Genomic DNA, 15,600 nt, shown 5'->3' on the forward strand with positions numbered 1-15,600 from the left:
AAGAAATAAACCATTATTTCCTTAAAAACACAGGAATTAAACTTTTCAAAACTGATTCTATGATAGAGATTTTTCAGAGCTTTTCTGTTGATGCTACTAAGACAAGTGTAGACAGACAGTCACAAACAGAGATCTACAACATATGTACAAGACAATGAAATGATGATTATCTTGAAATAGCCGATTCTGTTTTATTCTCCAACTATACACTTTGCAGATGAGTGGCAATGTAGCATTATTCTCACTTGAAACTTGTGAGGAAAATAAGGAACGAAGTAGATTGATTAATTCCTCAGACATTATTCCCTATTGTAAAGAGTCGTCGAAACAGAATAAGAACATAACGCGGTAATAAGCCACAACTGAAATGAAATGTAAAAATTACAATATATGAAATTGTATTTCAATCTAATGCTGCCACCCTTTGATTCACCTGTATATTACAATATTCACATTTCACAAACAAAATTGCGCTTACAGATGATAGATAACATATCTAGAGAAATCTTTATGTACCTCTATCAGGGTTCAATGATCACTGGATATCGTGACAGCCTGATTTCTTTGAAACAAAAAACTTGATCAGTTGAGTGACTATGGTTTGCATAAATTGCTCTCTTGATAATAGTTGAATATGCTACTGACACTATCAAGTAAGATATTAAAGAAGCAGTAGCATGACCTTAGCTCATAATGGCTGAAGTTCTTGCTCTGGAACAACCACATCCACTGGCTTGTATGAATGCGAGCTTTGCTGTCTTTTTTTCCAAATTAAGAACGTTCCTAATATCGACAATCCTAGAAGCAATGTGATCAAAATAGCTAAACTCACGACCAAGAAGTGTTGCTGCCACCAATTCCTGCATCATTATAGACTGCTTACCAGGGGCATTCGGTTCAATATTATAAAATTTATCTATAAATGCAAGGTTGTGTGGATCGTGTTACAAAATTTATCTCTAAACAATGCCCTTGCACACACCAATTAAATGGAATGTCTACCTAAGAATTCTTCATTACTCATTATACCCTAAGAATTTCTACAAATTATGTGCCTCATACACATCTGCCGTTTCAATGATAGCATGAGGCAGAAAACAGAGCACCATATCATCAAAGACCAGTAAGGCCTACAGCAGCAAATTCTATAGCAACGGAGAGGGAGAGAGAGAATTCCTAAAGTTAGCTTTCCAAGGGAAGAGGATATTCTATTCTATTTTATAAAGGCTATACCACAACTACCTAAGGCAGAAGAGAAGACATCATTCTCAAAAAGGTCAAAGGACAAAAAAAAGCTTACCACCTTTAGATAAAGCCTAGCCCTAATCATAAATAAATAAAAGCTGAAAGACTAAGCAGTAGGTGACTTTCCACTGAATAATGTGTTATATAAAACGAGGACATAGAAGTAATCCACTTCACGACAACTTTCAAAGCTTATTTATCTCATGTAAATTTGCTCCACAAACTAATAAAAATGTAATGCTATAGAAAATAAGATTAAAACTAAATTAATAGTCTCAACTAATATGAGAACATAAACATACACAGGCAAGAAAACATAATTAAACTATGTATTACAATAAACATCATTAGATGGAAAGGCAACAAAAAAGTAAAAGGGCTGTAGGGGGCCATGATTACAGGTTATCTAAAATCCAAACACAAATTTGTTTCTGCATCTTCAAATTGAGAAAGCAATATGTTGCATCTAGAATCAATGCTATGTATTTGCAAAATATCAAACATGCACAATATAAAGCATGAGTTATGTTGAATTAACACATGAAACCAACCATAGCATAAGATAGCAACAAATACAGTTGGTATGGAACAGATAGCATTCAAATTTAAGGCCTTTTCCCTTTCAAGAAAAAAACTTACTTTGATGGAGGCTCGACACTCCAATCAATCAACTTATAATTTCCAAAGGTGCCAGGAAGTTGGATGCGATGTTCAGCAAGCCGGGCAATTATATTCTGCATAGAAATCACCATCAAATGGACAGTCTTCATGCAAATGGGGGTGCAAAAATGTCAACTTACCATTGCAGTAGTGTTAGAAATGTAATGAGAATCTGGTTTTGGGGTTATGGCCCATTTACTGAGCGAATCATTTCCAGTAGACGTAAAATTCAGTAAGTGAACCTGCAAACATCCATCATAGAGTAACAAAAAACAAACTAGCAGAGTAAATTATCACCACAAATTATTAGAGCCTTAAACTTAGAGCCGCTACCAAAATCCCAAACCTATGCTAATCACCCGAGCTAGCCATGCTATTTACGTATATTTTTATCAAACATTTTTTAACTTGATTAAAATTGTTATTTGAACTTTAATATATAATTATGCAACAATTATTCATGCAATGTAGTAATAACTTTCTAACCTGGGAAGTATTAACATTTAACCCATGAGCAAAGAGTCCAGCCAATTCTTTAATGTGAGGCTTCATATCCACATAACTGATGTTAAAGGAAATTACCATTGTTATTTGCACAATTTTGAGTTCACCTGGGCATTTGAGTTTATTAAAGTACATTAGTCATCAATGAGTATATGCATAAAAAGAAATTTCACTAATTACTGAGACATAAAAAGAATGATGAAATATGTGTCATGAAATATACAACTTCTGATATGACCCATGTTAACACATGATATCTCCGTATATACTTTTAAACACATTTGAAGACTAGCAGCTCTTAATACCTGGCCGAGCATTATGCTGTGACACAGATGGAGCAACTGATGGCTCTAATGCTTCACTTGAATTTCTTACTCCAGAATTTGGAGGTAATGGTGGTGGGGCAACAGATATCTGTAATCTTTCCCATAACTCAGCACAGTTTGTTTTCCAGAAACCAATTTTTGTCTGCTCACGATCATACACTACAAGAGTGTTTCGGACAATGATACCTATGCAAACAAAAATGGCAAGGGAATGATCACTAAAGAATTGCTGAAACCTATACCACAGAAGCTAGCCATGTAATACAAAATTAGAGAGGAATAATATTTCTAATTTCACATGAAGCACAAAACATGAAATGGATGAAGTTCCCAAAATCAAATAAGTTACCTCCTAACAGAGTAGTTTGGTCATTTCCATTTTGAAAAACTCCCAGACAGTATGCACCTCGCACTTTTGAATGCTTCATAAAGAATGGCCCCATGAAATGTAGGGATTATGGAATCAGTAACATTTGATAAACAACTGCACCAGCCTATAAACTCAGCTAAAGATACTAATGGTCCAATATAACTAACCCGAAACATGTAGTTTTCAGGTGACAGTGTGTACTTCTGACCATTTTCAAATACCATGTCAACCACTGGAAAACTTTTAGAGAGTTGAGAGACATCACTGAAATGCAGGTAAACCCAAGCTGTCAATTAAACTGCAATTAAAGAGTGATGTGAACTCTTAAATAATGTAACAGACATACATTCCAGCACCAGAAAAACATATATCATTATAATTTGGATCTGGACCACTGATTTTCTTGAGAGATTGAAGTTCCTTCACAATCTGCAAACCAAATAAGTACATAATCAGAGTCATCAAGTCAATAAAATACAATTTGTCGCTAAAACTTTGCCTTGAAAAAAAGAATACACTTTAAATGATGCTCACTGATAAAAGCAAAATCAAATACTTCAAATGCCCAATTAAAAGTATGAAAATTACACTCGTACCTCCTGAGCTTTTCTCAAATTACACATAACACCACTTTTTTTCTATTCCTACACTAACCCCCCTTTATGTTTGAAAACATTACACTGACACTCCCTCATATGTTGTACTAACACCCCCTACAAGGGAGGTGACTGTCTATAATGGTTATAAAAGCAGAGGGGGTGTTTGTGTAATTACACCAAACCTCGGGTGGTTAGTGTAATTTACTCTAAATTAAAACATTTAACTTTTCATGATAATTCTTACAGTATGTGCATATAACTTAGACTCTTTTAAGATGCCTTACATTGGTTAGGAACATGGCCTATTTAACTCCTTATGAAACTGGAATAATCCTCCCCCTTTGAAGTTTACTCTAAATTAAAACATTTAACTTTTCATGATAATTCTTACAGTATGTGCATATAACTTAGACTCTTTAAGATGCCTTACATTGGTTAGGAACATGGCCTATTTAACTCCTTATGAAACTGGAATAATCCTCCCCCTTTGAAGTTTGAACTTTTGGCATTGAGTTAGGCCTAGTCCACTTCTAATATGATATCAGCCTATACAATCTTAAGCCAAAATACTCTTTATAAGACTGGGGAATCATCCCCCCTCAAGCTAGCTTTTCAAGTTGAGTTAGGCCAATCCATTTGTTGTTGCCTAAAATTTCAGTGTATGTATGTGTATATATATATATATATATATATATATATATATATTAGCCTAATGAACAATTTATAGCTCCATGCCTGATAGCATAAGACTCAAATATTAGAAAACGAAGGGTTAAACTATAAAAATGCAACTCCAAAAATTTCATATGAAATTATTTACAAAAGAACTTACAGCATCTTTAAATGCAAGAAATGCTGCTTCTGGTAGGTAAGCATAAGTTGTACCACTATCCAAGACAGTCCCATGTTTTCCATCAAAAACATTTGCGTTTAGAGGCAGTCGCTTCCCAGCAACGTGTATCTCCTTCAAATCAATATTGTAATATGGACTGTCGCCACCCCGAAACTAGAGTAAATGTGTGAGATTAATAAAATGCATTTGTTAAGAAAATGCATTACATCTCATATCTAGAAGATAAAAGTTTTGAAACACACCTACGAACAGGATCTGAATATGCAAAAGCCATGTCTGATGGGGGAGATATGCCACCGAGAACCATTGCACCCCCACCAACATCCATTCCACCATAGCATAGTGAGAATGAATCACTAATTACATTTTTGTCAACAAGTTGATCCATGATACTAAGATCACCGCGGCCCAAACCCATGATGCCATCGGCATGCTGACTATAAAGATCACCAGTCTCAACATTTTCACAGCCAAAAACAGCACGCTGCGGAGCAAGCTCACTCTGATTTCCAAAGGATATGAGATCCTCACCAAGAACACCACTGCTTGTACTCATTTCAGCATATTGTCTCTCATACACACACTGCATCCTGTCACTGTCACAGTTGCAATCAATTGTACATTTGACAGGTTGATAGGTGCTTGAAGATTCCGGCTGAAACTTTGGATCCTGTTAGCATAAAATTGCAGAAATCCAGTCTACTTGAGATAAAGTGGATGGACTTACAGACACGTAGATACAAGAAGTTTTAAACAACATTATTTTTTACATCTCTTTGTAATTTGTAGGCCTGGATTAGCTTTTTATGAAAATATAACAACCTATTTTATTCTGAAATCCTATTTGAAGGCTGATATTAAATGACAGCCTTCAAATAGGTTAATAGGCCTACAACTTCAAGGTCTCAAATAAGCATAGGCATCAAATCAAAATCATTGTAATGTTTATAAAATTGATAAATATATCCATCATAAACAAAACAAGCATATTAAAAAAATAACACACACACACAGATGCCATCATGTTAGCCTAACTAGGTCTTCAAAGGCCTAATCTTAACCAACTGAATAACTCAGGTAAGAAAAATACCAAGGCAGACAAGAAAAGCTCAAAGCCAAATATGTTGCTGGCTTATTCCCCACCCCTATCTACTACTCTGAGGGTGCGCTTTCTATAAACGGAAAAATAGAAAATGGAAGATCAAAACCTATTTTATCATATCCAAATATCCTATCAATCTTCACTCCCCCAATTTACACCTTTCCATTTTTACTCTTACTAAGAACATGCTGGCTGGTACGGCGTCAATATTTAACAAAAGCCTAGACCACAAGCCAAAATGTACTATCCTATAACACCCTAGGCACACATTTTCGCAATAATCACAAGTCACCATCATATCCACATTTAGGAATCCAAATTAAGTAACAGAGTTAAGGTAATCACACATCATTCAAATACGTAACATTATTACATAACGCAAAAAAACAACAAAAAAACACAACAGAATGAAGCATCGTTACCTGGTGCCTGCCACATTGTTCGCATGTGGAGCACGGAACATACGTAACAGTGCTCCCCGTATCAACAATGAGCGCAAACATCTGCGGAGGAGTCCCGATCCAAAGCCGCGTCGTGTAATACCTAAAAAAACCATTCAATTCACACAAATCTTGAATTTCCGAATTTGATTTGAAAAGGCGAAGAAGAAATGAAGGAAGAGCGTGAAACGACGACGTAAGAGGTTTTTACCCGTTGAGGAGGAGATCGTCGTGGAGCCTCATGCGCGCGTTAGGGTGGCGTTTAGACTCGGATCCGGTGAGCTGGCGACGGGGATCGAGCGCTGACGTGGAGGAATTCGGTGCGGAGAGGTACAGGGGAAGGAGCATGGCAGGGCGAGAGCCGTGGTGGCGGTTTCGGAGGAGATTGGCGTCGCCGGCGACGGCGACGATGAGGATTAGGATTAGTGATAGGTGGTGCGTGAGTGCCCGCGCCATGAGTTGGTGACTCGGGCTCGAAGAACGAGTCGGGATCCGAGTTATGGTTGTTCCTTCCTGCGATAACGGATCAAAAGAAAGAGAGAAAAAGGAAAGGATGGTGGAGAGTCTGTTAATTGGAGAAAGGAGGGAAATGAATTCAGCGTTCTGTGTAAAAGTAGGGTGATGAGATATATTTTTAATTTTAGGATTTTACTTTTTTTGGTTGATTTTATTTTATTTATTTGTTCTTTGTTTACTTGTCTCCATTTTAATGATTATTTGTTTTCACCAAAGAAAATATTAATGATTATTTGTTTTTTATTTGTTTGGATTTCCCGTTAAAGATTAAAAAGTTTAATTTTCATTTTTTATTAATACTTTTTTATATTATTAATCAATTAAATTGCCTTAAATATGATTTTTAAAATAACAATTATAAAAATTAAATTTTTATGTATTATTAGTGTAAAAAATTTATACAGTTAATCAATTAAAAAGTATGATAGATATAATTTTCAAAATAATTATTATAAAAGTTATCATTATATAATAATTTTAATAAATTTTATTTTTAACTTTTAATTTGATATATTTAGTCCTTAACTTTTTAAGAAAATTATGAATTTTATTACAGTTATTTTTTATTAATAAACACAAAAATTAAGAGTAAATTTAGCCAAAAAATTGGGTGTAAAATTTGTAAAAATAAACGAGAAATAAAAAGTATAATTATGTTATCATTAAACCAAAGTTATATCAAATATAATGATAATTTTTAATTGATTTACAATGTTAAAAAAATATTATGAGTGTATAGTTATTACACTAACTATTAATTGAAATTATTAATTTATTGTTTTTAATATTTATGAAAATGGAACAAAACTCTTTTAATAAAAATAAATAACAAAATCTGATTTTGTGGCTTGGTTGCTAGCTCTAATTTGCTTTATATTGAAGTGTTCATCATCAGACGTTCAAAAAAGTGGAAATCCACTCCTTTTTGTTGACTCCTTGTTGTTGAGTATGCATCAAGTCAAGAAGTACAATTATTATGCTAGTGCTAGCTGAATTCACGAACAAACAAGCCAAAACTTGTAACTTTTTTTGATTTCGAAGCTAAACTAGATCGACAGCATTATTTTGTTAGGTGTCAAAGTTTAGGGCACTGGTTGCGTACCTATTAAAGATGGAAAACAATTAAGTATCCTCAAAGTATTATAGTTTTGTATTTGCTTAAAATATTATCATAAGAGTAGAAGAATGAATTAGGGAGTTCTTAACATAATTTAATTACAAAACTTAAAAATTGACCATAAAGAGTTACATGAAAAGAATCATATAAGTTCAAGCTAAGGAGTAATTTTAACCTATCTAAATAGTAAATAGTATAACATCTTCATTACAATCAAGGTTTATTCACTCTGAAATAATATCACTTTTATTAATTTTAGTAAGATAATATTGAGAAAAAGAATATAACTTTTATTCATTCTGAAAATACTATATTTTAACCTATCTAACTATTATATCTTCATTAAATAAATAATTATGTCTCACCTAATATCAATTCATAGTTAAGGTTCATTCACTTTTTTATTCTCTCAAAATATTAGAAGGTTCATTCATTCAACAATTTGCTAAAGGATTTGTCCTGCCAATAGCGTAAGTGACATACTATATACACACAGGAATTTATGTCACTCACTAAAGGCAAGTGGTGTTTTAATACAAATCTCATCATAATTCTTTTTAATGCTCAGATTCTTTTAATCTAAGATATAAAGATTCATCTAAGGATTTAAGAATTTAACTGCTGATCACATATTTAAAAAATATAAAAATACATCTGATAACCATATAACATCATACAAATCATTATAGATTTTTTTAATAAGAAAATAATTATATATAAAAAAATAGCTAAATGAATACCACGAATCTCAAAATATTGCTTTGTCAAGTACTCAAGTCCTGCCAAATACATTTTAAAGTTATTATAAATCCTGGTAAAAGGATCAGCTTATATATTATGTTTCTTATAACCATACTAGATTTAAAATGCAATCTATTGTAATAATTTTTTTCATTATATTGAAAGTAAAAAACGTATTAAGGAAAAGGCAATTCAACCGTACATTTCAATTAATAAATAAAATTAGTTATAAGAGTGTTATATGTAATATATTTATTCTAAGGATAAAAAAAAAGTGATAATTCACCAAACTAAAAAAATACAGTATCGTTAGAATAGTCTTAGGACCATATACACCTATAATTTGAAGACATTATCATCTTATGATTTTTTTTTTGTTGAAATTATCATATGATAATCTGACAAGTTTAAAGACTAATCCATCTAGGATTATTGGACAATCCTCTATGACAAGATGAAATGAGAAAAATATATCAAAGTCAAACTTTGAAGATTGTTGAAGACAAATATCACATATATGATGTTAATATTATTATTCTAATGATAATCTAGAAAATGACACATGTCATTCACTAAAATATCTAATAGTCATCATCTTGTGCCTATCAAACATAACAGTCAAAAGCAAATACATCTACACCTTCAAACAGGCTTGAACCTTGATGAAAAATATTTGGAAATGTTTCAAGTGAGAATGATGAAAATTAAATTTTATTTTAATTATATAATGTTATGTATTTCTTATAATTTTTAACGTGTAATAAAAAATTATTTGAAACAAGTTTGCTATATTTTAATATTTTTTGTGAAAAAAATATTATGATTTTGAAATAATACAACTATATTTTATTTTCTTACATATTTTTTATTTCAAAATTAAAATACAAATAAATTATTATTTTGAAACAAAAATAAATATATAAAGTATTATAATGTGATATGTTAGACACATTTTAAATTCTTAAACAGTTTCACTGTTAGAGTTAAAAAAAATATTGAAACTCTTAAATTTAATGTGAAATTATAAGGCCAACTAAAAGTAAGTTAATAAAAAAACAATTTTTTATCAATATACAATGGACATTAGATTGGGAAATCTTCATACCCAGATATAATTCTCCAAAACTTTACCCCCAAGATGACCGTGTCATATGCACTTGATTTAACACAAGATACCATTGGATGAAAATGACACCTGCCCTTTGGCATCATAAGAAGCTCAAAAACAAAAACAAAAAACAGTTTGATTTTCCATTAACACAAATTCCTGAGCATGCCGCGAACAAATAGTAACTAGTTGCTTTCTGACAAACATACACGAGGCTCTATCTAAAATTCTCAATGGAAAACCAAACATATACTACTAATGATAGTTCTCAAGTCTTACAACTGATGATTTGATGTAAAAAAACTCACATGTATGGCTGGTGTGAGGATTGCAAACTAGTACTAGTACCCATATAACGACCATAGTTAGAAGGAGGAGCATTAGATGGTGCAGTGTATACAGATTGGCCAGGAACTTGATAATTGTATGGGATTGCGCCAGCATGGGGATACCGATCAGGATTTGCTGCATATGGCGCCCTAACAGGGGGAACCTGCCTACCCAAAATAACAGCTGAAGCAGCACTACCAGATGAATGGAGTGAAAAGTGTCTCTCATTCGGCCTTGGCCTCTTTGATTGAGGGCGTTTAATAAATTCTCCTCCACTTCTCTTTCGATCTCCTTTTGATTTCTCTAGTTGAAGAACCCTTTTCCGAAGTGTATCAGGAGGGTACTCAGATTCAAGCTTGTATTCTTCAATACACTTAATTACAGCTCTCAGTGCGGAAAGCTCTTGCGCATTGGCATCATTCTGCAAATAAATAATAATGCAAATATGAAATTACAAACAATGCAGAACAAGCGAAATCCATAATGAAGACAATTACTCAATTAGAATTGGGATCAAGCAACAAAGCATATACCTTTGCACTAGCAATGTCACGCACATTTCCAGTCTTAACTTGTGAGTTTCTCCTTCGATTCTTGAGGTATGCCTTCAGAAGGGGCACAGGGGGGAAGCTTTCTTGAAGCTGGAAGGCATGAATAAAATGTACAGCTGCTATTTGTTTCCCATTATTGATTAATGATTCTACAACAACTGCATAAATAGTGAAGACTAGAATAATCAACATCTGATAATCAAAATAACTATTGGCATGCAAATCATATGTCACACATGTCTACTCTTTATCAAGTAATCTAGCTACACTGCCCCTAAAGAAAACTACTTATCTAGCATATGGATGATATCTGACAGGACAATCCTTCATTGCAGACTTCACAGGTCAGTTTATTAAAAGAACACCAACCTGGCATTTTGTGAATTAACCCAATAGAGCGGCAGAGCTCAGGTGCCTGCCTAAGCTGAGCAACTGCAAGTACAAGCTTGCAGAGTTCTTCTTCATCAAACTCTGAAGCAATCCTAAAAGTTGAAATAAGCTGAAAGAATGCCTTTGCTTCCAATGAATTTCCATTGGCAGCATCAGTATCTGCTCTAGCTAACTTGGGCCTCCACTCATCAGCAATTGCTTTGGCTTGCTGCTTGGTTTGAGGGTTCAGAAGGTGATCTGCACCTGGATCAGCCCTTGCCAATAAGGTGGCCATGGCTTCCAAAATTATAATACAGGATTTGCGCATGCCCTGTAGGGCAGCACCAGATTTATCTTTTAGTTGGGAAGTTTCACTGGTGGGGTAAAACCCCTCCAGTAAATCCAGCACCAAACGTGCTGGATTAGTTGCACTTTGTAATGCTACAGAAATTTCTTCACAATTAACAGACAGTTTTTTTTTATTCTCCATAATATAATTCAGAAGACCTTTTGCATCCATTTGCTCACAAAATTGTGTCAGTTCTGGATGTGGCCTGCCCTCAACAGCCACACCTTTAGACTTTTCGCCTGACTTATGAGGAAAATCGTCCTCTGAGGAATTTGTATCGCCAAGAGAGCTGCTTACCTTGTGATCTTTGTTCTTCCCATCATACACAGACTCCAGAGTGGCATTCCAGTGATTTGCATGAGCCTCTACAATGGAAGCTACAGCAGCATCTTTAAGCTCCTGCAACCGATCTAAGAGGTCTTGCTCTTTTGAAGCAACCACAGCCTTCCTTTCTGCAAGTAGTGTATCCACTTCTAATTGTTTTGCTTCGTACTGCCTCTCCTTAGCTTCCAGCTCTTCAAGTTTCTTATTCAATTCTGTCTCAAGGTCATGGAAATGTTGCTTAATTTCAACCCACTGAATCTTATTCTCAGTCTCCCCCTTCTGAGCTTTCAATTCAAGAAATGCCTGAGAGAGCTGCTCTATCACAGACTGTACATTAATTTTCTCGTCTTGATCCTCGACACCCATATTCACGCAGCCTAGCCAACAGCACATCAAGAACAGTTCAAATAATGGTCAAAAACTATATTACAAACATTAATAATAACACAAGAAAGACAATAAACAGTAGTTGTTTCCAAAACCCTCTAAATGGAACAGATAAAAGGCCAAATAATTATGTCACCATCAAAATTAAACATTAATTTGGTATTTAAAATCCTCAGTTCTTTCTCATAATTCTCAACCTAAGGGTACCTACCACGTCCCTCTTCATACCTTCCTTGACCATTTAAAGGTTAAAAACTAAATTACAAACAGTAATAATAACATGAGAAAGACAAATAAACAGTAGTTGCTTCCAAAACCCCTAAATGGAACAAATAAAAGACCAAGTAATCATATCACGATTCAAATTAAACATTATCCAGTAATTAAAATCCGTATTTCTTTCTCATAATTCTCACAACCAAAGGGTACCTACCAGGTACCACCGCCCTCTTAATACCTTCCTCGACCATTTAATGGTCAAAAACTAAATTAGAAACATTAATAATTACACGAGAAAGACAATAAATAGTAGTTGCTTCCAAAACCCTCTAAATGGAACACATAAAAGACCAAATAATAATCATATCACAATTTTCGTATTTAAAATCCCCATTTCTTTCTGATAATTCTCAACCTAGGAGTACGTACCACCTCCCTCTTCAAACCGTCCTCGACCATTCTATCAAAACCATTTTCTTTTGCATATCAAAACACCAAAAATACCTATAGTTTATAAAATGTACTCAAATAATTCAACAATGTAATTCCTACGTACAAGTCTTTCACTGGTTAATGGAATAGGACAAACTTCAGATGGTTTAAGAAGTAATAATTATTATTATTTTAAAATTTTAAGGGTTTTAAATTCGAAGCCTCAATAATACCATTCCAATACACTAAGGACAAAACGCCGCAACGTTGTCGTCGTAGCAGAACGAATTTGCAGTTTTGTTTACAATAATAAACGAAAATATCAAAACATCAACCTAAACGAAATATCGAATCCCTTCCTTTTTCAAACAGAACTATGAAAACACGAAAGATGCGAAATCCAAAAGTTCAGTTAAAAATATAGAAGAAGAAGGGGTGAATTAGGTGAAATAAAAATACCTTAGTTATTTCTGATGCGAGAAACTCGTAATGCCAACCCAGAAGTGTTTTGCGGAAGCTTTTGTTTAAACCCTAATTTGAAATTTTGGAGCGTCCTAGGTCGAAACTTGGAGATTGAGTTGATTAGGCACGGTTCCAAGCAGAGATTAAAAGATTTACTTACCCTGTGTGCGGTACTTGTTGGTGAAGAAGGACAAAAGAAACGGGCACAAGAAGAAGATGAAAGAAAACAGGGATAGGGAAATAAATGGGGTTCGATAGTGGAATATTCTATGACTATGGGTAAAAGAATTCAATTTATGAAATGATATATTTTATATTTTTTCCATAAAATAATGTATTAGCTACATATGATAGAAAATTAATTTTAAATAATTGTAATAAAAAATTTAAGGTTTACTCTTAGATTTTTTTTAAGGAAGGTTTACGCTTACTCTTAGACTTAGTAGTTGGAATAGTTTTATTTTTTATATATAATAGTTGTTAGAATAGTTGGATTTAAAGAAAATGAAAATAAAAATAGAGAATAATTCTCTTAAAATTATTCTTAGAATAACTTGAATGCTTATCTTAAAACGTATATTTGTTTTTTATTTTATCAAAATTGTTAAAAATGATGTTATAATGAATTACAAAATTTTAAAACAATTTAATATGAGATTTAAACATATATTGTAGTAAAAATATATTTATGTTTTGTTTGTAAATAATTCATCAATATATCCTTAACAAATTAAAAGTATATTCCATGCATTGTTTATCTATAACTATTAGGTTCAAGTATGAATCTTACTCTCTAAATACTAGTATAATTAAATAAATGCAATTGGACATTGTGTGTTGACATATTTTTTTATTTCAAATAACCGAAAAATATATTCAATATTTTCTAAAGTTCCTAAATTATAATACCATTTGATTTTATATGCAAATATTTTTTTTAATTTGTGTTACTTCAGCTCTTGAATAGAATTAATAATATTTTGTTTATTCATCTATAAATTTTGTTCATTTACAATCAAAACCTTTAATATTAGTCAATATACATCTTATGTCTCATTGTAATAAACCGAACCAAAGAAATCTCATCCTACATTATCATATACAATCTTATGTAATAATGTATATATAGACTTTTTGACATATCTAACTTTAAAGTCACCCTCAAGAAAAAACTTTAAAGTCATATGTTCCATTTTCCTTTTTTTTTTGGAAAAAAATTTCTCTGTATAATGAAAACACTAAAAATCAATATAACAAGAGATTATTTGTAATAACTAATAAGCAGACTTGGGACCAGAGACGGATCTTAGAAGGGAAGGGGGGAGCCATTGCCCCCCAAACTTTTTCAGAAGTGCATATATATATATATATATATATATATATATATATATATATTAATATTATAATAAAATGTAAAGGATTTTACAGTAAAAAAAATATAAAAGATATTACACTGACTCGCAGCCTTTGTTTTAATGTGTTTATTGTTTTTGTTGTGCTGGGTCTCAACTTACGATATATTTTTAGTGAACAGGGAGCGAGAATGTGGGAAAATCAAACTAATGTTAATGTGTCTTTGCCCACGTTACCTTATTAGCAAACACCATGAAATATCAAAGTCTAATGTTGTACAGTGGTATGATGCAGAAAATTGTTTGCATGTTAGACTTGGCTGTTGCTAAGGGCACCTAGTAAAATTGCTGGTGCATCCAGCAATTCAATGAAGTACCGAAAATACCTTCCGTTTAAAAAATAAAAGTAACGTAATAAAAAAAAAGCTTGTTCTTCCGTGATAGCTTTCTTCTTCACCTTGCTTCCGCGCTTGTTTCTTCCCCGTGCACCCAACAATCTCCATTTGTGCTTGTTCTTCCTCCTCGCCCTCATTGAGCTTCTTCCTCCTCGCCCTCATTTCGTTCTGAATTTGAAATTTGGAGAAGAAGCTGTTGTTCATGTCCTCCATTGAAGTTCACATCCTCCATTGAAGTTGTTGTTCGTGTTCTCTGCCATCAAGGTTAGTCTTCTAACCTCCTCGTAACTGTTTCAATAGCGTGAATGGTGTAAATGGCTGTAGGAACCTTAGGATAGACGACATTAATGGCTGGAGGTTGAAGACGAAGGTTCTTCCACGAGAAGAACCTTCTTCTGCGCGTAGGAAAGGGGCTTCTGGAACTCCCGTGGAAGAAGTGTGGAAGGTTCTTCTGCGGATTCCTGCGGAAGAAGCTTCTGAAGGATCTTCCGCGTGATCCAACGGAAGAAGGTTCTGCAAGATCTTTCGCGTCATCCAGCGGAAGAACCTTGTCTTCCGCGGACCCGCAGAAGATCCTGCAGAACCTTCTTCCGCAGGCTACATTTTGTTGTCGCGAAAGAACCTGCTGAAGCTTCTTCCGCAGGCTACTTTTTATTCTCGCAGAAGATCCTGCGGACATTCTTCCGCGGATCATGTTTTGCTGTGTATTTTGATTTTTTTGCTTTTTTTTAGATTATACCTGAATTTGTTCATACTATTAGGTAGTTTGTGCTATTTAGTTGCTATTAAAAATTGCGTTTGTATGTAAAATGAAATTATATTTGGTGTGATTTATATATGCATTAGGAT

General features: G+C 33.4%; 2 protein-coding genes across 2 annotated transcripts; both read right to left on the reverse strand.

Annotated features, from left to right (window-relative positions):
• Positions 1-230: 230 nt before the first annotated feature.
• On the reverse strand, positions 231-6,710 carry LOC114393432 (aspartic proteinase CDR1-like). The gene is made up of 12 exons (XM_028354786.1): positions 6,311-6,710; positions 6,082-6,202; positions 4,800-5,227; positions 4,537-4,693; positions 3,452-3,534; positions 3,273-3,369; positions 3,085-3,157; positions 2,715-2,921; positions 2,392-2,516; positions 2,046-2,147; positions 1,885-1,979; positions 231-860 (listed from the first exon to the last, which is right to left on the reverse strand). The coding sequence occupies exons 1-12, from the start codon at positions 6,553-6,555 to the stop codon at positions 689-691; spliced, it is 1,905 nt and encodes a 634-aa protein (XP_028210587.1). The 5' UTR covers positions 6,556-6,710; the 3' UTR covers positions 231-688.
• A 2,941-nt stretch (positions 6,711-9,651) lies between these two features.
• On the reverse strand, positions 9,652-13,266 carry LOC114394228 (FRIGIDA-like protein 3). The gene is made up of 4 exons (XM_028355893.1): positions 13,002-13,266; positions 10,832-11,881; positions 10,445-10,620; positions 9,652-10,332 (listed from the first exon to the last, which is right to left on the reverse strand). The coding sequence occupies exons 2-4, from the start codon at positions 11,868-11,870 to the stop codon at positions 9,886-9,888; spliced, it is 1,662 nt and encodes a 553-aa protein (XP_028211694.1). The 5' UTR covers positions 11,871-11,881; positions 13,002-13,266; the 3' UTR covers positions 9,652-9,885.
• Between the last annotated feature and the right edge of the window lie 2,334 nt (positions 13,267-15,600).

This window comes from Glycine soja, chromosome 17, assembly GCF_004193775.1.
Source record: "Glycine soja cultivar W05 chromosome 17, ASM419377v2, whole genome shotgun sequence".
NCBI classification, from domain to species: Eukaryota; Viridiplantae; Streptophyta; class Magnoliopsida; order Fabales; family Fabaceae; genus Glycine; species Glycine soja.